A 26,171-nucleotide genomic window follows, 5' to 3' on the forward strand; every position below is an offset into this window, starting at 1 on the left:
GCAAAGCTATCTGACACATTCTGAATGTGCACTCCTATAAAATTAGTAAAAATATATATCTCAATATTTCACTGAGTTTGGTATTAAAAAAATAGCAAAAACACTGATATTAATTTCACTTCAAATGTTCAGTATAACATGTGTATTTAAACACAATGTGCTGCAATCTCTTGCCCTGATAGTCACTTAAATGCCTGAGGTGTTAATCTCTTCTTCTAAATCTTGCCATCTGAACAATCTTACATCAAAATATAACCTGGATGATTCAGACATGCTTCAAATGAAATAATTTTCATGTTAATGAAAAATTTATTTTATATTCAAGTATAAACCATAAGTGTCTGGGTCACCACCTCTGCTGTAAAATGGATTTAATAAGAATACAAGTTTTTGACTCTAGAACTTTGCTAATTTTTAATTACCTAATTTGAAAATATTCTACCAAATTGTGACTGTCTTCATTGAAAGACTTGATCATTCCTTAGACTTTACTTTCTGGTTTTCTTTATTTGAGGCTAAGAAAACAATTTTAAGATCTCTTTGAGAGACTAAAGTGTTCGGGTTTTCCTTAAATGCATTGGGTTGACCTTGTCCTGCTGCCAGCTGATCATCCAGCTGTTCTTTCAGTCCCTTTCATCAACAGAATAAGAAAAGAAAGTAAAGATGAAAAAATTCATGGGCCAGCAACATAGAAAGTAACATTGAGTGCACTCTCAGTAAGTTTGCCAATGACACCAAGCTGCGTGGCTCAGCTGATTTACTTGGAGGGAAGGAATGCCATCCAGAGGGCCCTTGCCACACTGGAGAGATGGACCTGTGGGAACCTCCTGAAGCTCAACAAGGCCAAGTGTAAGGTCTTGCATGTGGGTCTGGACAATCCCAAACTGGAACTGTTGTTCGACAAGGAGGTCAGGTCAGCACGGCACTTGCAGCCCAGAAAGCCACCCATATTGTGGACTGCAGCAAAAATAATGTGGCCAGCAGGTTGAGGGAGGTGATTTTCCCTCTCTGCTTTGCTCCTGTGAACCCCCACCTGTGTCTAGCTCAGGTGTCCCAGCATAAGAACAACACAGACCCTTTGGAATAAGTCCAGAGGAGAGTCACAAAAAATGGTGAGAGGATTGGAACGCCTCTTCTGTGGAGACAGGCCAAAAAGCTTGGGGCTGCTAAGCCTGGAGAAGAGAAGGCACCAGGGAGACCTTATAGCAGCCTTCAAGTATGTACAGGGGTGCTGTGAGAAAGCTCCAGAGGGACTGTTTAAATGTCACATAATGATATAAAAAAGGGGAATGGTTATGAGCTAAAAGAGGGAACTGTGTCTGTCATGAGGCAATCCCTGGTCTCTTCTCACAGAAGGTGTCTTGCAGCTCCTCCATCAACACTTTCTCACCTTCAGTCATTATTAAAAATAAGATTTCAGTGGCTAAAATAGAATGTGTGTTAAAATGAGCTATACAAATTCAAAATTCTCGTTCAAATGGCCAAGTACTGGCTATCATCCAGAAGATGGCAAAAAATGACTAAGTACCATGAAGTCTCTGATTTCAGTCATTTCTGCAGAGCAGTAATTATTTCTTAGCTTTAAATAGTTACTCTGCTAAGCACAGATCTCTCTTTCTTATCTTCCCTATGAGATGAGTACAAAATGACATTTGGAAGTGACTAAGTGTGTACTTAAGTTATATGTTAAATGAAGTCAAAATCTTGGCTTAAATAGCTTGTATTTTATCTTTTACATCAGTTTTGAGGCCCAGTCTTTCTTATCATCAGCCTCAGACCCTGCTGTTCATCTTATCTATGTGACAATGGAAACTGCTCCACTTTTCATACAATAGGTTCACCTAACATAAAAGTCCCACCAAATCTAATCAGTTAAAAGGGAGAGAAGTTTACTTTGTCTTTTTTACCTTCCCAGCTGCTTTTACAGCTTTGTACTGCCAGTTAGCTCTGGTAGTGATTGCATCTGCACTCCTCAAGCCTCGTGGCACGTCTTGCTATTGATATCCAGTGGAAGAAGAGTAACTACACTACTCACTGAAGTGACCACTTGTTTAGTCAGATAGGAGGAATCTAATGGCATGCTCCTTGAGATATTAAAGCAAGAGGCAGCTTACACATAAAGAGGTCAAAACTGACTGGCACACTGAGAACAAATTCAACATTCAGACTGATAGATCTTCATTTCTGTACTTAGTGTAGATTTTGTGGTGTCTGTCTTTTAGTTTTATTATTAGAGTATTTACATAAGTTTGGGGAACTTTAGAAAAACTTTAGATTTGGTGAACACACCTTAAGAATGGCACAAATTTGCTTTATGCGTTTTTCTGAGAAGTGCTATAATGTCTGTGCTGTATTCTGATTTGTGAGGAAAGGAGGGGACACTTTTGCTGGACTTGTTGAGCTTAAACACTATTCAGGAAAGATGTCGTAGGCCAGAAAGAACCTAGGACAATAAGGTTTAATCTCTTTGAGTATTTGGCTTGAAGTGACAAGTTGGGACTGTCTCTCCTGGGAGCCAAGGTCGGGACACAAACATTCTTTTTCCTCTGAAGTGACTTATGGCCTACTGAGCAGAGCCTTAGGACATACTTTAAACAGTTAAATCTTAGTCTGGTGGCAGCTTTGCTTCATTGCTGTTCCTCCTTGTTCATGGAAGAGAGTGTTCAAGAAGGTATGGCCAACAGGATGAATAAGAAACACCTGACTGAGCTCAGATGCAAAGAAGCACACATTCAGTGAAAGGAGCAAGCATGGGCTTAGGAGGAATATTAAGTCATTGCCCAAGTGTGTAGAATTGAAATTAGAAAAGGAAAAGCTAAACTAGAGCTGAGAATAGGGAAAATGTGGAAAGCCATAGGAAAGCCTTTTATATACCTTGGGAGCAGAAGGAAGGCCCAAAAAAAATGGACCTATTTCTCAGTGGGGTTGGGGACCTTGTGACAAAAGCCATGGAATAATCTGTGGCATGCAGTTTTCTTCTGGTTTGATGACTAAAGATCAGGCTTAAGCCTTCCAGTGTTCTAAGCCTTGTGGTAGAATTGAGGATATTCCTTTTTTAACAGGCCTCCTGATATGATCAATTCACCACAACCAACCTTTTACTAATCTAGTTTTCCACCCTTCCAGCCTATAAAGTCCTAACTTGTGTACAAGAGTATTGTGGGAGAGAGTGTCAAAGCCATGCTAAAATCATGATAAGTGACATACACACTCCTAGGAGCTCCAGAGCTATTAGAGTTGTTCCCTAACTATTACTGCTAACTAGGACAGTCTTTGTACTTTTCATCCAATGTAACTTTGGAGGGATCTTTGAATGTATTTAAGTATGTCATTGTGCATGCTTTGAAGGAGTCTCTATTTTTTAAGTTAGCAAACTCTTGGATTGAAATCTCAATTTCCACACAAATTGCTCTGCTACAAATACTGAGACAAACAAACATTTAAGCAGCTCTAATGTGAGAACACCACAAAGGAACACTACATATCATAATGCCAGTCTATTCTTCTGTGACTCCATGATATTTCTTTGAGCTTTGTGGAAGTTGTAAATGTACTTAATATCTCTCATATTAAATTATTGTAGTATTTAGAAAATAAAATATTTTAAATTATATAAGAATATTTCAATAACTATTTCTCACGCTGCATTTTGTTTTACTGTGGACTGAAAAATTCTTGACTGGTTTTAGCCAGGACAGGGTTAATTTTTGCAGTAGCTAGAAGGGGGTATGACGAAGGCTGGGATGCTATTCTATACCACTTCAGGCCATTGTTGGGAGCAGGAGGAAAGGGAATCTCTCCTCTGGGGAGAGGGGGTCCTTCCAGTCAAGGAAACCTGGTGGGGAAAACGTCCAGTATTTGTTTATTTTCATGGGCTTTCCATGTAAATTGTTAATTTTTTTATTGCTATTGTTGTTATTGTTAATTTCCTTATCTCATTGCTGTTTCCAGTAAATTTTTCTTGTCTCAACTCTTGATCTTTGCCTTTTGTGCCTCCAGTTGGAGGGGGGGAGGGGAAGAGGAAGTGCAGTTCTATTGGCAGCACTGAACTGGGGAATATGGTTCCTAACCCACAACAACTGGGGATAGAAAGAAAGAAACAAATTAATCAGATATAACTAGTAAGATAGAAACAAGCAATTCATTACTTAAGAACCTGTGGATGTTGCAGTCACTCACAGCAATAAATATCTAAAGCAATGAATGCTGACAGATGGTTTCACTTTGCAGAACGCAACGTGCTATATGTTAAAACATGTCCTATAAAGATGAGTTTCTTATTCCCAAAAAAATATGGCCATGATAGCATCTTTTTGGATTTATATGGGAGAGGTTGAATTTGATCAGATTTTTATTAAAAAGTGTAAGAAAATTACAAGGGTATAATAAAACATATTCTAGTCACAAGTAATTTTTCATATACCATCATCACATTCCTGTTGCATTTTCATCTGCTTCCTTGTACCCACATCATACTTCTGATTCTATGCATTTTGTCATTGACTAGGTTACTGGATCAAGCTGTACAGGGGGAATTTCATTCTTGAATCAGAATAAATCAATTTGGAAGGGTCCTTCTGAGGCCTGTAGTCCAATTGCTTGCTGAGATCAGTTTTAGCTATGGGGTCAGACCAGGATGCTCAAGTCTTTGTCCAGTTGGGTCTGGAAAACCTCCAAACACAGAACAGTTCTTATATCTGATAGAGTATTTAAACTTTAATGAGAATAATGCATTGCTTTACTCATAGTAAATGTGATTTCTTGTATGCCAAGAAGAGAAAGAGAAGTTGAATTTTTAGCTGAACAGCAAACTTTGTCTTTTATTGTCATCTGACTCTAAAAAAATGCATAAAAATGCTACTGTTTTAAATAAGACCATTACATACAACATAAAACATGCCTCATGGAGAAGAAAATCAAAACTGCTACTACTACTACTAATGATAATAGTAAAAATATTAATCGGTATATCATATTAATATTAGTGTATCCTGGAGGCATTCATATTATAGAGTGATTTGGAATTAAATATGAACATTTTTTTACACAAAGCTATACTTACATTGCTTTAGAGTGGTGACAGAACATTTTTTTCTTTATGCCTTTAACATAAAGGCATAATTCAAATTTGCCTTATTTCAATTTTATTTTACATGTCATTTTATACCACAATGTTGAAATAATAAACAATGACTATACTGGATAAAACATATTTTTCATCTGTAAGATATATGAGTGTGTTTAATATAGGAAATTTATACATATTATATTCAGTGCAACATACCAATACAATTCTTTTCTCCATATTGAACTGCATTACTTCAAATGAGAGATGCATTGTTTCTTAGAAATTTGTCTTTCACTTACAAGTTTTCAGTTATCTTTTAGTTTTTAAAGTTTTCCTCAGTTTTAACAAAGTCATTGATCACACTAAATCCTGTATTCTTAAGGTCAAAATTAAGAAGTCACAGATATTGAATTGATATTTGCAGCTTGTTTGGCTATAGTGTGGCAATGTGATATTGCCTCCTCTGGAAATATTGACTACTATGTTAATTTTCTTATGATGTTTCCTACATTCAGACACAAATTAATAGACTTACTTGCACAGTGTCAGGTTTATCTTGTTCTATATCCATTTTTGTAAGTTTATTCAGCTACCAACTAAATCTAAATTCTTAACTACTGTATCTTTAGGTGTGGCTTGATTTCTTCATTTTGAATTTCAGTAAATATTTCTGCCTTCAGCAGGGGGATGCCCCAGCTGTGCACTGATCCAGCAGTGCAAAGGCTCAGCCTTGCCATGGCCTATCACGTCACTGGTTTAACCACTCTGCTGGGGCCAGTGGCTGCTCTGAGCTCCAGCTTCAGCTCTGGGGTGGCCCCACTGGAGGGGGGGTGACACCCCCACCTGTCACTGCCTGACAAACCATGGCCCTCTGTGTGCATGGGGTTTTGAGGGGCTGGGGTGTCTGGGCACCACTCGCAGGCTAATGCTGGCAGCCTGAGAGCAGGAAAGATATAAAGAGAAATCCAAGCTGAGCCCAAGACTAGGGGAATAAGAAAGTATCAGTATTATGTTCCTTCAAATAAAGAGAAGAAAGAGATCATGCTCCAGTCTAAAGTTCAAATATCTAAACAACAGTACAAGCTACAGCTGATATTTTTATATTTTATCCCTCTGGTTCTTGTATTCACTTTTCAAATAAATGGGAAAATATAGTTCTCAAGAGCCATGCATATGTATCCAAGGTCTCTAATTGATATTTAATGAAAACAAATGTTGTCAAAGTTTCAAACCAAGGAAATTAAAGTTTTTAATTGTCTTAATTATTTTGTTTCCTGTGGTCTAATCTTATATTGCAAAGTTCTCTGTAGTGGAAATCAAACTTTCTCTAAACAAAGAAAAAGATACTTCAAAATAGGTGGCAACCTTTCAAATTTACTGCAGTCCAATCAGCACCAATTGAATTTGACTTGACATAGGTGAAATAATTGCCTGAAATAAGTCTATTACTGACACAAAGTACAATAGAAATAGAAAATCTAAATCTCTGGTATTAGTCACTAAGTTATAATAAATCTTATTTAAGGTAAAATCAACAAAAACAAGCTCAGTGACCTTTTCAGCCCTAGTTTTCCGTGCACAACTCACAGAAAGTTTTCTTAACAGATTATTTATTCATAGCAGACTGAATGAGACAATGCTAAAATGATATTGAAAGGATGTTAGGCCTTTCACAAGATTAATGTCAATGTGACAAAATGAGTACTTGTACTTTGCAGTCAGTTACTATTTTTAAGTATGCTTTTAGATTTGTAAGAAATTATTTAACAAATAATTTATTTTCTTTCTATAACTGGAATATGCTCTGCAACATGTTTTTTAGTATTTCTCACGTTTATTTGTTAATTTTCATTTTTTAGATTTATGCTATAGATTTTTTTAATACACATAATTGGCTTAATTATTGGTTATTCCAATGATAAACCTATTAATTGATCTTTTGATTCACATCTGTCTATCCTGAAATCTCATGGAATGGTCACAAGTAGTTGTCAATAGTCTTATAATATTTGATACCAAAATTGACTTGAACAAGGAAACTAGGTGCTACTGAGCAATTCTGAAAGGAAATCTCTCCTTTTCTCTCAGTTCTTTCTATTTTCAAAAAGATATAAAATTTTAAGTTACTGGCAAAAGACCAACTTTGTTTTTCGTTTTTCTATATCATGTGTAAATTAGTATAGGATTCTAATTTATTATTATTTTCCATTTTTGAGTATGCTCTCAGCAATCAATTGCTTTTTTATCATGCATTTGTTTTTCTTTTCCAGGTAGAAAATATTTAACTTTATTGCTGCATAAAATTCTGCGTTCTTCCTTTTTGTCTTTTCAAACTATTCAATTCTCATAAATTGGTATCTTGAATTTTTAATCTTCTCAAGCAGCACTCAAATATCAAATATCAATCAGATGTCATCACTTTATATTTGTCATTTTTCATTATGTATGTCAATATAACCATCCTTTTGGTATTTACACTATAGGCAATTCCAGATGGATATTTTTTATTGAAGAATATAATGAACGATATGAATAATCTATGTAACTAAAAGCAATTATGTGGAAATATTGATATTAATAAATATAGTGTTGGTTTGAGTTTAAAATTTAAAACTTAGTTGCATTTTCTGGATTTTTAAACAGGTGATAGGTGTGAAGTAAATATAGATGAATGTATGTCTTCTCCTTGCCTCAACAATGGAAGCTGCATTGATGGCATCAGTTCCTACAAGTGTCACTGTAAGAGAGGTTTCATCGGAACAAACTGCGAGATAAATGTTAATGAATGTTTGCCAAATCCTTGTCTTCACGGAAGGTGCCTATTCTTATTTAACTATTATTATCTCCATGATAATGTACCTAACTAACAATATTCAAGACTTAATGATATGGGATGTTTGATAAATATACTTTTAATTATGTTCTTCCATAAAGTAAGAGTACAAGCACACTTAGAGATGACAGATGTTGCCTGCTTAATCTAATATAATATAGTGACATTATCTCAATTTCTCCTGCATTTTTGTTCATTACCATAACTAGTATTCAGTAAGTGGAGATTAATTAGTGTTTAATATACTTAAGAGAAAATCTTTAGCTGTTACGTGCCAACAGTTGAAATGAGAAGATGTGTCCTAATGTGACAATCAAAATCCTTACAAAATGCCTCAGCACCCACGGTAGGCACATTTGGAATCCATTATAAAACTATTGAAAAATACTATATACTATGTATTACAGTAGGTTACATCAGACCACTATTTTTAAATGCATGGAATAGATACTACTAGTGCTGTATCTGGAACTGAATAAGTAAAGAGCTAAATAACACTCTTTTGTATTTCAGATGCATAGATCTCATTGATGGGTATCAATGCTCTTGTGAACCTGGATGGACCAGCTCAAGATGTGAGATAAATATTAATGTATGTTTTCAAAATGTTTTTTTAATTATAGGGGAAAGGGTAATATGTTGTTGAAACTCATTTTTATTTAGTTAACCTCTGAAGTCAGTATATTGAAAATGTATGACAGAAATTCAGTTGTTTAAAATCCATTCTGAAAAGCGCATTACTTTTTGCTTACATGACAGTGCATTAGAAAAGACCATTAAAAAATGTCGAAAGAAGTTTAAAGGTGAAGTGTGAATGATAAATCTGGAAAGCCACAGCAAGCTAAGCTGACATTACCTGAATATCATTTGTCCCTCAGTTTGGGATGAATAGTATAATTACCTAATTTGTGCGTTTGAGTCTCATTTGTTGTAGTTTAACTGCATATTTGAATAGTAAACCTCAAGGTACAACATTCTACACTGGAAGTTGCCATGGCTTGTCTTTAATTTTCAAAAACTATGCAATAATAAAATTCTATGGTGTAAAACCATAGGGTACTAAATGCACTGCCCACTTAGTCCTCTGAAGTTCATTAATAGTTTTATGTTCTCACAGGGAATGGCTGTGGTCAAGAAGGGATCCATATATATAAGTCTGTGCTGTGGAGATTTCCATGGTCAGCAAACCAATTTGTAGAAGGTGACTACATCTGGCAGAACAAGTGAACAGAGTTTACAATACTAACTACACTTTGCAGAAAGTATTGAATTGATTTAGACTTTCTTAAGTTTTCTGCCAAACAGAGTTTAATATGATCTTGGGATATGATCCTTTTAAATGCATTTGACCTCATGAGAAAATCTGGCATGAGAAAGTTTGGAACGAATCTTCCTTCCTTCAGGCTGAGTTCTAATATTGCGCTACTGAATTATCAAAAAACATTCCAAAATGTTACAAAAACTTCTTTTTAACTTATGTATTAATGCAGGGACTTTTCATAATTTTTATTTACAGCTTAAAGTACTAAATAACTAAAAATGTGTCATATTACATAAAGGAAGTATAGTCCACAATTTTTCTGTTGAAAATCCAAATCTCACATAAGGTGTAATTCTAGATGGTATATTAGCTTCCAAACTCTTTTACAAAAAGAAAAAGCCAGAAAATAAGTAATCCAGCTCTACAGAACGCCCATCATGATACAATAAGATATGATATTGCAAATCTGTATGTTTATCAGCTATTGCAAATGGTAATACAGAATACCCTTGGGTAATATTTTCTGCTGAACATCCATGATTTACACTTTTCTCCATTTGAAGAGAACAAGAGATTAAATGACCTGTAGACAACATCATGAAATTATCTTCAAAAGATAATCATATTTCATAGCCAGATGTTTGAATATGCATAGATAGAAACTCATAAGGAGAAACAATATACATATACCTTTGACAGATAAGTCTGTCAGAGTAACAACTTCATTTTCTGATAGGCTTTCAATTTGCATGCAGTATGATTCCCAGATTACACTATGCTGCAAATGTCATATTTTAAAGGTTCTATCATTGCATTCATCCTGCTCAGACATATATCATACCTATGCAACTCTTACAGTGATCAGCTAGGCTTTCTGACTATGTAGGGGTATGCATATCACAATAATCGTAATAGGCTTATGCTCTGTATTTGGTTTTTTCTAGAGTAGTTTGGCTATGCAATTTCATCTGGTGAAGGAGCCAAGATTCTGTTTAGAAGGGGGTCTGCAGGAGTGGCTTTTGTGAGAACAGACCAGGGACTGCACCATGGTAGAAATAACCCATTTGAGTCAGCTCCAACCAACCAACCACAGGGAAGAGTTAAGCCTCTCACTTAAGATGATGGCACCTTTGTAGAAACATATTTAAGAGCAGAAAACATTGTTCAGCAGACAAAGGAGGGAGGAGAGAAAGAATTGTGAGAAACAATCAGGCAATATCCAAGGTCATTGAAGAAGGAGAGGGCAGAGGAGCTCAAAATGCTGCAGCAGAGATTGTTGGAGCTGTAGCCCCTGAAGAGAATCATGGTGGAGCAGATATTTGCCAGTGGTTCATGGAGAGAACCATGCCAGAGTAGACATCTGCACTGCAGCCCACATAAGACCCCATGCTGCAACATGTGAATATGGCCTGAGAGTGTTACAGCACACAGAGTGCCCCAACAGGAGCAGGCTATAGGCAAGAACTGTGATGCCTACAGAGAGATGGAGAGAAGCCCATGCAGGAGCAGTTTCATCCTGCAGCACCTAAAAAGGACCCACACTGAAGCAGGAGAAAAGTGGGAGAAAGAAGGAGCAGCAGAGAGGAGCTGGTGTGAACAAAGGTCCCTCTCTCCTTACCCCTTCTAAAACTTTCAGGGTGAAACGAGGAGGTAGAACACTTTAAAATAGAGCCAAGATGAGCCTGGGAAGAAGTGGAGTGTGGATTTATGTTTTCTTTCTGTTTCTCACTGGTCTATTTGTAGTTGAACGTATATTATTATTTTACCAATGTCAAGTCTGATTTGTTACAGTAAATGGTAAGTGATCACTCTGTCCTTATCAATCTAGATTTGTCATCTTCTTTTCTTTCCTTGTCATGTAGGAGGAGGGAGAGTGAGAGAATGGCTAGTGGTCATTACAAGGTCAGCAACTAAGATGATTCAAATAACCAGTTTAAAAATAATATTTATGGGTGTATATGTATTTCCCTAGGCATACTTGGATCTTCTTTCTTTACTTTTTCACCCTGAATTTTTTCTTTTTTACCCAGGATTTTTTCATCCTCGCCTATATAGCTTCAAGAAAATACACTTCGAAATTTTCTCTGATTGTGTAATACTTTTAGGCACAAAATAAGCACTATATATCTTTGTAGTTATAGTCTATAACTTTTGCATATCAATTATGGAGTGTATATATTGGAACTTCCCTATCTGCTACAGTTTTCATTGCTTTTTCATTTATGGAATTCAGACAAAAACAAGTAATAGTAAAAATATATGCACTATATGAATCAATTTCAATACACACAATTCACTTTGACATTTGCATATTTTTGAAATTATAAAATGAATGTACATATTGGAAAATTGGTCTTTCCTCTTTGATAAATATAGAATAATAATATGTGCAGTAATAGCAATTATGGTTAGTAATAGACATTGCTTCTTACTTCTTTTTGGCTTTTTATTTCTTTGCTATGATGGATGAGACATGATTAACAGATGTGCTTCTTCCATGCTCAGTTAAGATGGCTCATCCTGTCAAAAAATAAGCAAAAATTGTTTTCAGTGTTTACACAGGAGAATATTCAGTTTGTTGCTGTTTTGGCTTGTATCTGATAGAAAGCTGTGATCAGACGGCATCCTAGATTTGTTTTATTTTATCTGGTTTTACAGATCTTTTATCTCTGTTTTCATAAAAGATAGAACCAAGTGTAAATCAGGAAAATCAGCTAATTTTACATATTAAAAGCACCACAGTTTATGCACATGCAGAGGCTACTTCAAGCAAATAAATATTTATTTATCAGGACCAGACAGATTGCACAAAAGACATGGGTATGGCCAACATTGGTGGATGTACAAAGACCCTCAGATAAGGTGGATGCTTTTCATGTGTCTCTGAGACTTTTTCACATTCCTGGGTATTTTTACCTATTGCTAACTAGTTTAAAAAGCATTTGGTAAAGTAAGTAATTCCTTGAAATAAGCTAAACTAATATTAACTTCACAAAAAAAAAAAGTGGTTTATGCACAAGATGCAGATAGGTAAATCTATGAGTAGGAAGAAAGGGAGATACCCACTTTATTCTGTAAAACACAATATCTGTAATTACAGACCCACAGGACAATTTCAGTGTGTGTAATACTTCAGAGACATCTGGCCATGACATAGGAAGTTTCAGTCAGAGTGAATTAGAGAGTCTTTTAAATAGAAAGTAATAGGAAAAATAGATCATATAGATTGGTGAAACAAAAAAATGGGTGAGACCTACAAGAATGTTGAAGAGGAGTTTCACCCCCAAAATGCTAAACCCTCTGAGGGCATTCAACTGACAGGCATTTTTATAATCTATGACATGAGAAAATCCTATCAACTGATATCATAGTATGATCTTGCATCACAGGTACTCTAGCAACAGAGTATATCCTAAACCCCAGGAATATTAAATTATTATATTCAGTTTCAGGAAAATAAACTTTGTAAAAGTGAGGCCCACAAGCATATTAACAGCTATTTAACAAATAATATTAAAAACCCTGGTAAAATATGTGCTATAGCTGAAGAACACAAAGTGGTTCAAAGCTCCTCACTGGCTTAAGAAGGAAAGTTTAGACTGTCACAAGGAAAAAAATGGCATTTTAGTAAATGGAGAGCTTGCCCATAGGGAAAGAATAGAAAAGTTTTCAGAACATATTAATTCAAATGTTGGCAGGAACTTCAAAAACCTAAACCAAAAATTTGAAAGTGTCTTTTAAAGAGCACTCTAACTTAGAAAAATTTATTTACATCTATCAAAGTCTGGAAGCAGGGAAGAGGTGGGAATGCTTGATGGTGAAAGTACAAAACATGCACTCAAACAGGGTTTGAGAGAAATTTAGTGAATTCTTTATATTTGACAAATGCCAGAACAACCTCACAGAATGGAAAGAGGGAAAATGTGGCAGATAAGCTCCAGTGTAAAGTAATATTCTAGGGAGAAATAGCCTCATACAACTGAATTCTACTGTCAGTTACAATTCAGGAAAAAAGATTTGGAACAATTATTGACAGTTCTCTGAAGTCATTGTCCCAATCTACAGTCACAGCAAAGCATAGCAAAAAATCATGCTGGGCATGATCAGGAAAAGTATGAGGAACAAAACAGAGGACATGATTTCCCTGCTACATAAAACCAAGGTGGGCTCGTACATTGGTTATTGTGCACAGTTTTGGACCTTGAACCTTAAGGAGAGTTAGAGAAGCTACAGAGAGTAACAAATATTATATGAACTGCCTAGCCTACATATAAGGAGATCTTTAAAGGCCTGAAATTGTTCCCTTTAAAGAGGGGAAATCGGAAGGAAATGTAATTAAGATTTAGAAAACTGCTGCAGAGGAAGATAAAAGGAAAATCACTTCCCCAAATTCTGTAGTAAGGAACAGACACTTGGGAGGACATGATAAAAATAAACAGAGAAGTATCTGGAAGAAACCAAACTACTTTCTTTCAGAGGAAGCAGAGAACACCTAGAAGTTCCTGCCCCAAAGGCTAGGGAGTCAGGTCATGTCTTAGTAGGTTAAGAAAAATTAGGCATGTCACAGACGCCAGATTAATAATTGAATGATAAATGAGTCAATCAGGGAAATACAGTTTATCATGTCTGATTAGACAGTTCTGCTTGCTGAAGGGAGGATGCATGGGACATAGATTTTGCTAAAGTGGCTTTCCCTCCATCACTATTATAGACAGAATACTGGGGCAGACGGGGCACTGGTCTGATCCAATATGACCCTGCTTTCTATTATTGTCTCAAAATTAGATTTATTTTTATTATTTTTTACCTTCTCCTTGTGCTCATAACAAAAAAAATTCAAGGCAAAAAACCCCATTCTTGTAATTTTGAACTCCTTTTGCATTATTTTGGATAAAACCAACTTTCTGAAAGGTGAACCCAAGTTTTCTCTGTTCAGTCCCCAAGATATTGTATATATATTCAATCTACCAAAAGTAAAAGTTAAAAAGTTTTGGGAAGTAAATAATTTAACAAAATGGATACACTATTATATTAACTGCAAAAAATAGTGTAATAATTTTACTTAATAGAAAAATACACTTTATGTATACTTTTGTTAAGCATCAAATAGAAATATATCTGGACCAGTCATCTAAAGGTCTCAATATAAATCTCATACTTTTCTATGGCATCAGTACTATTGAGATTTAACCCAAAGTATATACACTGTAAAATTACGCTATTTTTTCAAAATCTGGATTCAGCATGCATTAAAACCATATGCATACTATATTCTGTATGTAAAAAAACTTTGTTTTAAAGCATGAATTAGCTTCTAAAGCATTTATTTACAGCCTTTTTTACTCTTTTCATGCTTTATTTTTTTATATCATTCTAAACCCTTAGCCACATGACTCTTGCTTATTAAAAAACCTTCAATTTTGACCTGAGAATAGTGTTGTCCTATCATTAAGTGAATGGAAGCATGCCTCTTGAAAGCATCTTTCTTTTGTGGTGCAATATATATCTTTAAATTCCTTTCTTATCCCTTTATTTTCTCCCCTTACCTCCACCTGCAATCACTATAGTGGATTTGAATTAGTTCTCAAAAGAATTATTCCACGTTATAATTACCTTTTTGATACACAGCAAAACTTCACTTAAATAAAAATAAGTCTACATTTTACAAATTTTTGCGTTGAATCTCTTTTATAGAAATAGATTTGAAAGATTAGTTAGAAATAATTTTGTATTTCTAATCAGCATTTCCAAGGCAGAGTAATGGAAAATAGTCCTTTCTGCTGGAAAATTTTTAAAAAATCCTAGCTTCCAAAATGCACTACTAGATTTTTTTTCTTTTAAGAAACAATGTTGAACAGACATATTGTTTTGAAAAATAGTGGATTTTTACTATTTTTATTAGTTGGCCAAAATGTGTTCCCTTAGAACTTTTTGAAGCTACGGATTGTGAATTTGGAAATAATAGAATGAAATACGTAGAAAATTGGGCTTTCTTAGATAGAATGACCTCACTTCCAAAGACAGATGTCAGTATGGACCCACAGATTTGGATATGGAAGTAGTATGCCTTGAGCAAAGTGCCTTTCTAGGTCACTTGTTAAGAGTCCAGATTTCAGAAAAATTCCCTGCCAGAAGAACCAGTGAACTGTGCCATGCCAAGGTGGACTCTCTTAAGGGACAGTAATTTTCTTCCTAGTAAGAACAAGATTTACGACACCATGACATTCAGAGAACAGGAAACACCGAGAAAAAATAATAAATTATTGCACACTAATAAATGTAGTGGATCTTGTATGACATTGTTTGAACTAAGAATTCTTAATAAAATACAGCCTTAAAAGAGCTGCTTAACTAGAAATCTTAATATTCTTTCATTTTTTTGCCTTGATTTTTAAATTGCCTTGCTATGCTAGAAAAATCAATAAGGACTTATATTTGTTGTAAACATAGTTTAGTAAAAATAAATCCAGAAAATCACCCTTCTGTTCTCCTGTTAGAAGTATGTATTTTCCATTCACTTACATCTCCATGGAAATTAATACTTGTATTTAACTTTTATTTGCCTGGAGCATATGTTTTAGAGATGCCTCAAGCCTTTATTTTAAAACATAATGAGGTGGAAGATCAACATTTAGCAGTTTTATAGTGACTGATTCTCAGTAGTCAAGTTGAACCTTATCTCTTGCTGGATATATCTGGATTTGGGGAATCCTGGTGGTTATTTTTGTAGTAACTATCTCTGGGAGTTAAATACTCAATTTATAATAGTTCTTGTGAAAATAACTGTGCACTGCCATTATCTCTCTCTCAATTTTTTTGTTGATTATGTAAACCTGAGAACACTCATAGAGCCATCAAGAATTCTGAAACTTCTTATAGCAAAGAACTCACATTGATTATTGCTTTTAATAGCTAGAAAAAGATCTATAATCCATAAATTTGTCTAATAATTTTTAACCCTTATATACTATGTTTTCAGCAGCATCATGTGAAAATTATATATATGATGTATTAATTGTTTTGAAAAAAATTCTATCCTAAAAATTCTGTTAAGTGTTATTTTTCTTAGCTTTAACTTACTGTGAAGTATTTTAGCTAATACCTAAATCATGTTATAGTTTACATTTTTTCACACGCTTTGTAGTAACAGATTCTAGAACTTGGCACAATGTCTCAGTTTCCACTAACCATAAAAAGAGAAATAATCATCTGTCTTGGTAAGTCATAGTGTTAGTCATAGTTCCCCTCTCTGAAGACTTAAGGGTAGAATTAGCAATTTTTTCCAAAGCATTCCAATGAGAGTTCGTGTTGATAGCATGTCCATTATAATTTTAAAATCATTTCCAAGTTCATTGCCTGTTAACAGCATATAAATTCAAAGGATTCCATGTTAGGTCAAAATAAAGTCCATGTTTCACAGAAAAAAAGCCAACAAACTCAGAATAAGAAACTCCTACTGAAAGGTACTCCTCCTGCTTTACTCCTAGGAGGTCAGATGTAAGAAAATTCAAAAGATATTTGGATGAGAATAAAGTGTGTAAGACTAGTAAACAGTTGATAAAAACTCTATACAAATAATTACGATTGCATAATTTTTATTTTATTAAATAATTTATTTTCTTTGCATTGGAGCTTATGAAAGCCATCTATGTTTTGAAAGATGAGCTGGGAAGGGGAGCATTGGTATGCTGAAAAGTGTGAGTACTGCCGTCCCTTATGCGTGTGAGGAAGGCTTGGTAATAACCAGAGCACCTCAACTAAAGTCAATAAGGTGGAGCATTTTGGGATATTTTGGTAACAGTGCAAGCAGCAAAACCCTTCAGAACAAGAAGATGAGAAGATGAGAAGATAAGGCCTTAGGAGCAGTTTTCTGTCCTGGTTTACTTGTCTGTGTGTGGCTGTAGCCCAGGTTTGACTGAAGCTGCCCTTGAATGCAACAACCAAAGCAGAAAGGGAAAAAGGATAATGATGGCCACAGGAAAGCTAGGCATCACAGCTCTGTTTGGACAAGTTATTTGCTCTGATAGGACAGAAAAAAAAATGTTACAGCCTATGAATACCCAGGTATGGTGAGTTCCCTTTGGCTGCCACACATCCACACAGCCACTCCTGCACTCCTCCACCTAATCAAGAGAGAGAGAGAGGAAATAAGAAGAGAAACTTGTGGGTCAAGGTAAGGACTGGGAGATCGGTCATGGTCACTGATTATTGTCACTCAGCCCAGGAAAGAATAATTTAAATTACTGTTCATGAAAAACTAAAAGACTTTCTTTCCGACCTGTCAGAAAACATGTTTCTGCAGAGTCTCGTCTCAAGGGGCTGCAGCTCCTGCCAGGAGCATGGTCAAGCACAGGCTCTCCCACAGGCTGCAGTCTCCTTCAGGGCACATCTACCTGCTGTGGTGTGATGGTCACATGTGTAGCAGTGCGGATACCTGCTCCTATGTGGTCCTTGGTGGGCTAGAAGAGGCCAAACGGTTTCCCAGTGGTCTTCTTGAGGATCTTCCCAGGGATCCCTGGTGGACACGCCTCCCCGTCCTTCTTCTCTGACCTTTCAAACTGCAAGGGTTTTTTTCACACTTTTTCCTCACTCCTGTCTCCAAGCTTTTCTGCACATTTTTATACACTTTGTAAACACATTGCAGCTGCCCCAGCCTTGGGCTCAGCCACACCCCACATGTGGTGCGCAGTTGGATCTGGCTGGAGCTGGCTGTGTCTGGCTGGGGCAGGCCTGGCCTCCTCTCACAGAGTGCCCCCTGCCACCCTGCGGCCCCCCACCCACTGCAAGCAAAACCTTGCCGCATGAATCTATTTTAACAGCTCTTTTAACTTGAGTTATCTCAATTTCTTGTGTCAAACGAAGCCGTGTGCCAGGCCTGCAGCAGCGTGCTGCTGCTTGGGCCAGAGCGCAGCAGGGCGCTGAGGCCGGGTGGTGTACAATTAGACTTTCAGTGTTCTCAGAGGAAACGAAAAATGAAAGTGGGGCTTTAAAAAAATGAAGAAATCTGAGAGAACAGTAATTAAAAGGAGTACTGGATGTTTGTAGAAAGTCCTGAGGAAGGAAACAATTTGAGGGCCAAAGCTGTTGCTGTTATTGCCCTCTCAACCTCTCAGTGTTATGACTGCTCAGTGGGCTCTGGAGGTCTCAGCATGTTCTCTGCTTTTTAAATGGAATAATTCTGCTGAGAAATCCAACTCAGAGCTGAAAGTAATTTTGTGCCTTCTGGGAGGAATTTCATTTTGGTATTATTTTCTTTGTGGTGGCTTATTTTTGGTTGGTTGGGGTTTTTTGTGTGTGTGGCTTTGGTGGCTTTGGTTCTTTTTTTTTCTTTTTTTTTTTTTGTTCCTAAACATTTATTGATAGCAAACTATTGGTAGAAATTGCACCAATTCTTAAGAAGTTTGCTGTCAGATCAAGATTTTGTCTCTGAAGCTTAAAAATGATGCATTTTGAAATTCCCATTCAAATTAAAGTTCCAAATTTAGTAAAGATTGAAAAGACCCCATGAAAATAAGAAGCTACAAATTTAAATAGAAATAAGTCGATAATTGTGACACTCCTATATATCAACAAATTTGTGTTTTGGAAAAGCTAAAATTACCCATCTTTGTGAATGTTATTGTTGTAGTTTTCATTTTTCTTAGTTATTCAGAGGCAATTTTCCTTATCTGACCACTTCTAAGCAAGGAAAGGTTAAAATCATAATATATTTTTCTCCTATTATACTGAAGAAGAGAGGCAATGTTTCTAGGACAGTAAGTCCCTATTGTTGCTCCAATTTGGCAGCTGTCTGGTTAGGGGTCATAGTTGAGATTCAACCTCCTATTATATAAAGGAAGACAAAATGAAAACAGCATTGGTGTTTCAATGAAGTTGTCTTCAGATAATCAGGGTAGCTGGGAATTTTCTGCAGAGCCAGATATTCTCTGATGCCATGCTGTAAAATCAGTCTCTGGTGGGATCTAAGATAGGCAAAACTTGGTAATGGTTGTCTTACAACTTCAGTTTGTCATCTCATGTTCTTGTTCTTTAGACTAAAAACTACAGCATTTGGTGGTAGTGTGGTAGCTCATCAATTTTGGGATAAAGTTATTTGTGGCATTTTTAACATAGTTGTGCCTTTATGCTGAGACAGTTTTCTTGCACGAGTTAAGAGCAGCACAGACTAGCATGGCTCTGGTAATAGTGTACTCTGCTTTTTTGCAAGTGTAATGACAAACTTTTAACTGCAGCACATCAGAATGTACTGGAAAGTGATAGGTGTGATTTCTTTCCTACAAACTTTCTGACATTTATCTTACTGTAAAATCTTAAAAGAACAACACATTTCACAGGTGAAAATAAAAGGGTTTTGTGTTGTTCAAAACTTGGTACAACTGTGATAGTGTAATGAACCAAAGTTGTGAACTTTAGGCTGAGCTTTGAATTTATCCATACTTTGATGATTTCAGTATTTTTTGGAATTTTGGATTTTGAATCATAATTAAGTAAAAATTTAATCCATTAATTAATGTAGATTTAATTTGTTCTGCTAATGAGAAGAAATAAATTTTGGGTTTGTAGTGTGGAATAGAAGTGAATACAAATTAAGAAGATGGGACAAGTTAATGGAATAGAAAAAAATCAGAGAGTTGGAACTGAAAATTGAGATTTTTTAAACAAAAAAGAACACTACTGTCTGCCAAAAAAAAAAAGTAATTAATATAGCAAAAGATTACTTCTAGAACCTAGACACAAATTTTGGCAGTCTGTAGGGCTATCTCCATCTTCCTGTGGGATATATAATTCAATTAGCTTATGTAATGCTCACTAATAAATCATCCTATATACAGCCAGCTGGAGAGCTTATAGGAAAATAAGTTGTTTTCTCACAATTCCCCACGGACATCTGCATTTACATTCTGTCAAAGTTACTGTATTACCTGCAGGAAATGTGAGTGCCCTTGGATATCCTTAAAGAATTAAACCTTCTAAAGTTACAGGAGTGTGAAAACAAATTTAACATACTGGATTTAGCCAGACTATTTGGGTTGCAGCTGCAAAATACAATTCCTTTGGGATGTAGGTAAAAAGTAGGTTTCTGTGATCAAGGACAAACACATATTTCTTGCACTGTCTGTTGCACTAACTAAACTCTCCTGTAATTCTGGAGAAATATTAACTTGCTGCTAATTTGTGTGGTTTAAATTTGATGATTTTTACATTAACCTTATCAGAGGAAATTGTTATTATGTGAACACATAAACATGTTGCTATTTGCAATATTAGGCATTAATTGATAATGAGAAAACATTTGATAACAGGCTTGTGTGCATTCATTTATATAAGTAATTCTTTATTCTGTCCATAATTGCCTTACTAATGTGTTTCTTTTACAGCAGTAGGCCCTAATGTAAAAAATTAGAAGGAATAATTGTAACACTGTGGCTCAAAAACATGTTTTAAAAATTTAGTCATGATTGGAATCGCATACTTTTGGTTGTAAGACTGCTTATATAAAGCTATATTTGCATCTCTGCACGATTAATGAGTAGGAACAAGTATAGTGAGTGTGAGCTGTAATCAAAGGATCTCTGTATAGCAAAAAATTGTATCAAATTCGAGGCTTCTGTTTATCAGACAATAAAAAAGTCCAATACTTTTTCTGATCTCCAGATTCAGTCTCTTGCACTTGTTGAGCTGAATGAGTAACTAATGTGTTTTAAAGGTGTGTAATCACTGTATTATTATTTCTCTTCTCAGGAATGTGAATCTGCTCCCTGCATTAATGGCGGTTCTTGTCAAGATGCCATCAATGCATTTGTTTGTGTTTGCCTGAGTGGCTACACTGGCAGGTTTTGTGAAGTGGATGTTGATGTTTGCAGAGAGTCCACACTGAACTCAGTTCTTTGTTACAATGGAGGTGTATGTGTTGATGGACCTGGAAGAACATTTCATTGCAGGTTAGTATGAGTACTGTCATATAATTGCTTAAATTAATACACATTGATTTTTTAATATTTCGGGCAGTACTGATACCATGTGCATTATATGAACTCAAAGGGATTTAGTGCTCAATCTAGTTGTCAAAAATATTGTTATCTTAAACTATTCATTGCTTAACATCAGACTCTCATATCTGAAAAGTTAGCTCCGAGTGCTTTTCAGAATCATGTGTGGAAATGTCTAACATAAAGTGACCCTAAAATATTTAAAATTATTATGTTATTGTTATGTATGTACTCGTGTGTTTCAAAGAAAATGAACTTGTAATCAGATTTAGATGACAGGTAATTTACATGCTATGTGTGCACAGACACATATCCAAAACAACGTCCTAAGATCCATCATCATTATTCTCCAGCTGTTAGACTTATTCCTAAAAGCATGTAGTTTTATACCTTATGTACTTTTAATATGGTTTTAAAATTAGGCTACTTTATAGACTGTCAAATCTTAGTATCTTAGTCCCTTTTCAATTGCTACATTTGTAGAAATATTAAATACTAAGACCTTGTTTTATAAACATTCTTAAGAGAGAAACTAGAGATCTACTCCTATAAATTTATATATTCTAGATCCCTCTGAGTACCTTACTCCAATGAATCAACTGCAGCACTCAGCTTGGTGTCATAGGCAAACTGGCTGAGCATGCCCTTAATCCCACAATCTGTGTCATTGATGAAGATATTAAATAGTGTTTATATCATGACAACTCAAAAAATATTATCATTTAGCTTAGACCTTTCAATACGTGCTAAAGTAATTCACAATCTCTTGATTCTGCAATGGGCTACTACCTGCACAAAGACTTCTGTTGGGACTCAGGTGTCTCATAACCTGTTTTGCTCATTATTGTTTTGTGGCCAGTTTGAAAATTCAATCCTGTGCATTCTCCTGTTTCTTCTTTCCTAGCTCATTTTCACTCTAGGCTCCTTTTTTCAAACTTAAGTACTTGCACTTGCTTCTGAGCCCAGCACTGACCATCAGAAGGACTTCATGGAGCCAGATTCAGGCAACTTGAAAGGAATTATAATCTGAATTTTTAGTGCTGCCAAGATTACAAAGGTTTTCATGGGCGTTATAATAGTACAGTAGGGTAGGTTGATGTAAGATATGGTTGTGATGCCACAAAAAGAAGTGACATATTTGATATAAGTCTCTTCGGATGGGGTCCAGGGAAAGGACTTTTTTCAGCTGATTTCCTCTCCTATATTCATATGCTTTAGAAAACAGGCATAATTCCCTTTCTTGTCATTCATTAGGTGCTACAATTCCAAGTACTGTCTACAAATAGAAGTAAGAAACATAAAAAGATCATAAAGCCAGGTTTGCTACTGTGCTGTGAATGTTACAATATGAAACCTACTCCTTTTGTACCCTTCCATTCACGTGTTCTAAGCAGTCTGAACAATGCTCATGTACAATCTGGAGGATAGGAGTTATATGGAGGATAGAAAAGTGGAATTGAGGAAAAAAAAAGGAAGTGAGAAATATCTCCTACTCTAGCAAACCAATACAAACATTCAAATAAATAATGAGTCTTAATGCCTGTTACACACTGTGGAATGGGCAGCAAAAGAACTTTAATCCAGTATTGCTTAGAGTCTTCTTGTTTTGGAGATATGTCTTGGGATGTTTCAATTTTGTAGCTAGTAGATCAAAAAATAGGAAGTAGAGAAAATGGTCCAGTAATGGGCAAGTGTCAGGCTGCCTTAACTGTAAGCACCACTGCCAGCTTCATCTATGATGTATGTGACATTTTATTCAGTAGTGCCATGAACACTTCAACTTTCCTTGAATTATGTGTGAATCAATTACATGAACAACCCTACAGGCTTCTTAAGAAATTAATAAGAAAAATACCCTTTGAGATAGTTCTTGAATTGTGTGTTATCGGAAATATCTTTCTGTCTTCAAACCCCTGGTTTAAACATAAAAAACTCATTGAAAATGAGAGGGATGCTGGGAGTAGTAATTCTGTTCTATCCTGGGCAGATTGCCACTGAATCAGTGCTTCAGGAAACAGATTGCCATCTGAAAGGATGCCCACCTACCTTCCTTTGTATTTCAGTCTTCTCAATTAAAAGTTCTGGCTGCCACAACAATAAACACTATACGAATCAGCAAATTAATAATAAAGATAACATTGGGCTCAGGGGGCCTTTCAGAAGACAATTCAATCCAATATTCATATGATTGATATAATGAATACATAATAGGAATTCCAAAGCCTTTTCATGGAATGTTCCAAGTCTTCTGGGAAAGAAAAACTGTTTACATAAAATACTCTGAAATTTCTCATTGTATTTAATCGTCAGGTGGCTCATCTCCACTTTTGCATTTTTTGGTCCCAGACCATTTATTTTGTTTAACTTGGGATTTCAAAATATAAGCACAATAATGAGAAAAAATATTCTTCCTTCCCCTCTAATTCTTGCATTGGCCTTTTTCAAATGCTCATTTCAAGTACTTCCTGCTGATTAGGTTCAGAAGTCATAGTGTCTTGGAAGGACTACATGTGTAGTGCTTTCAGCCTGATCAGGTGAAAATAATGTCAACAGTCCTATGACAGGTCTTGCCCTAGATTATGTTCGTGAATATTATAGCTTCATTGTACTTTTTCAGCATTTTATAGAACATATGTGGTTTGTAAATGTGGGGTTTTTAAGGGGAAAATGAGGAAACTTTTGATGTAATTATTTTTCAATCTTTTTTTCTTAATTTATTATTATCGTTATAATTTAATGTATTTATTGTTTGTGGGTGTGAGAGATGTGTAGCACTACAAGTAAGTTTGACCCTATCTTTTGATTCACAAAGGAGGACTGGTACTTTTTAAATCAATTTTTTGGATTATATTTGACAACATAATTTTTTTCAGAACTGAAGCTTTTTTGGCAGCATCTTTACAAGATTATTTTATATTCAAGACAGGTAAGTGTGAATATTTGATTGACAGAACTAGTGACCAAAAAGATGCCAAGTTTTTTCTTCCTTCAGCTCATGAGATCTTAGAAAAAAGTCTAAAATAGGAATATGTTATTCTATATTTCCTCCAAATAAAGTGCAATTATTTTTAAACATTCATTATGATATCCACCTATCTATTCTTTTATTCTACTGTTAAGGAAGCAGAGTTTAGATTTTAGAGCATCTTATTTCAAGTACCAATGTGTTCTAATTTTCTTGATCTGTTTGAGCAAGGACCAGCAGTCCTCATAATGAGCTAGGACCTCAATAGGGATCTAGGAGAGCGATTAAAACAATTCAAGCATGGAGAGGCTGTATGAGCAAAAAACTGAAGTCTGGAAGACATATTATTCTGTGGTATGCAGACAGCATATAAGATAAGAAATGGTAATGTAGAACAGTTTGTCTTAGCGCTTGTAGAAGATAAGCAATATACTACTAGTATGAAGCAAACAGTTGTGGGGGGACCCTAGAAGTGCAGCCTTGTAGGGCAACCTAGGCAACTGTATCAATTTTTTTTTTTCAGAATCAAACTTGTTTAGGATTTGTTAAGTATTTTTAAGCAGAAACGTGATTTATCAGTACTGTATATTTAGTTTTTTACCCCAAAGGAAATAGAGCTATTCTTTGGAGTTGTTCATGCCAACTGTACCTCCAGGCAGTGTACAAAAAGTTCTCCTGTATTTCAAAAAGCTTAACATGGGGAACATTTACACAGCTCTGTGCCCCCATCAACTCAAAAAAGCGACTTAATAGTAAAGTATTTGTTTTGAGGCTTTCTCAGGTCTTGTATGCTGGGTAACAGAAAAAACATGCTTCTGGTGGAAGACTGCTAATTGAAGAGCTTCATTTCATTTAGATGGTGAAAGACAGCTTGCAAGGTCTGACCAAAGCTGCAGAATATGTGTTACACAGCGCTATGCTGTTGGGACTCATCCCCATACAGGCTACCAATTGTTGGTGTTTGGCACCAATCTAACTGTCACCGTCGGTTTACCATCTTACTATAAAACTTTCATACCTTTTCTTTGTGAGTTCCCATAGGCAGGTTCTTACAACACTGACTCCTTTTCTCTCCCTTCTGCACAGCCAGCCAACTCCTTCCTGTCCTTTACACAACCACCTAACCCCTACTCCTCACAGCCCACCCAACAATCTCCAACTCTCCTCTTGATCCTCTTTTATAACACCCATCCTTATTGGACATAGCTGTGACCTGTAAAGGGCAGGCCTGTTCCTACTCTTTGGTAATTAGTACAGCTGCAACTCCTCAGGGGTAAGATTGCCTTCAGTACTATTCTCCTTCAATCCATCCTCCCACACCATGCCTGTAAGTTCTCAGCACGCTGAAATAAATGTAAGAAGCAAGCCATTTTTTAATATGGAAAAAGCAACTTCACTGGGCCATTAGAATCTCTTAAAATTGGCAAGTCGTAAAACAATAGGTTCTCACATTTGTATGAGCTATGAATATATATGCAGTACGCTCTGTTTCGTCTATGAAAACAGATGCCTCTCCATTTATATGTAGATAACAAGATGGATTTAGCTGATTTCATAATTGACTGCCTAGTTCTTTACACTTAGTGAAGCATGAATATTTTAGTTTTTGCATTGTGTGTATGTGTTAGGCTACGTGAAAACAACATAAAGTGTGTATGGATTCAATCGAAGAACCATATAACCCTGTATGCTATTTCCAGGAGTGGCCATAAGGGGATTGCCAGGAAAAAAAATGAAATGTGCACATGTTATTTGTCCTCCAGTATTTTCTTATGTTCTTTTAAATGGGGGTTTTCCTGAGCCTGTTTTGATTTGTTCAGTAAAAGTCAGTGAGTGTCTACTTGCACCATTTTCCCTTGAACATATATAAACTTTTCCTCTGAGGATGGGGCTTTGACTAGGCAATCTCTACAGATCCCTGCCCATATCAGCTCTTCCGTGCCAATATGGTACAGCAAACAGACCCACACGTCTCATCTGTTGCATGGAAAAATATCTCCCTTTTTTAAAATTATAACCACTGCTGCTGCCAGCTTTATCCCATATCTAGTGTG

General features: G+C 35.8%; 1 protein-coding gene across 1 annotated transcript in view; it reads left to right on the top strand.

The window, feature by feature from the left end:
- The window catches only part of EYS (eyes shut homolog), a 703,292-nt gene that overhangs the window by 290,818 nt on the left and 386,303 nt on the right, over positions 1-26,171 (top strand). Inside the window, exons 25-27 of the mRNA XM_030944777.1 lie at positions 7,712-7,883; positions 8,415-8,493; positions 20,905-21,104. Of these exons, the coding sequence (XP_030800637.1) occupies positions 7,712-7,883; positions 8,415-8,493; positions 20,905-21,104 (451 nt within the window). The remainder of the gene's footprint in view (positions 1-7,711; positions 7,884-8,414; positions 8,494-20,904; positions 21,105-26,171) is intronic.

Source organism: Camarhynchus parvulus, chromosome 3 (assembly GCF_901933205.1).
Source record: "Camarhynchus parvulus chromosome 3, STF_HiC, whole genome shotgun sequence".
In the NCBI taxonomy this organism is placed as follows: Eukaryota; Metazoa; Chordata; class Aves; order Passeriformes; family Thraupidae; genus Camarhynchus; species Camarhynchus parvulus.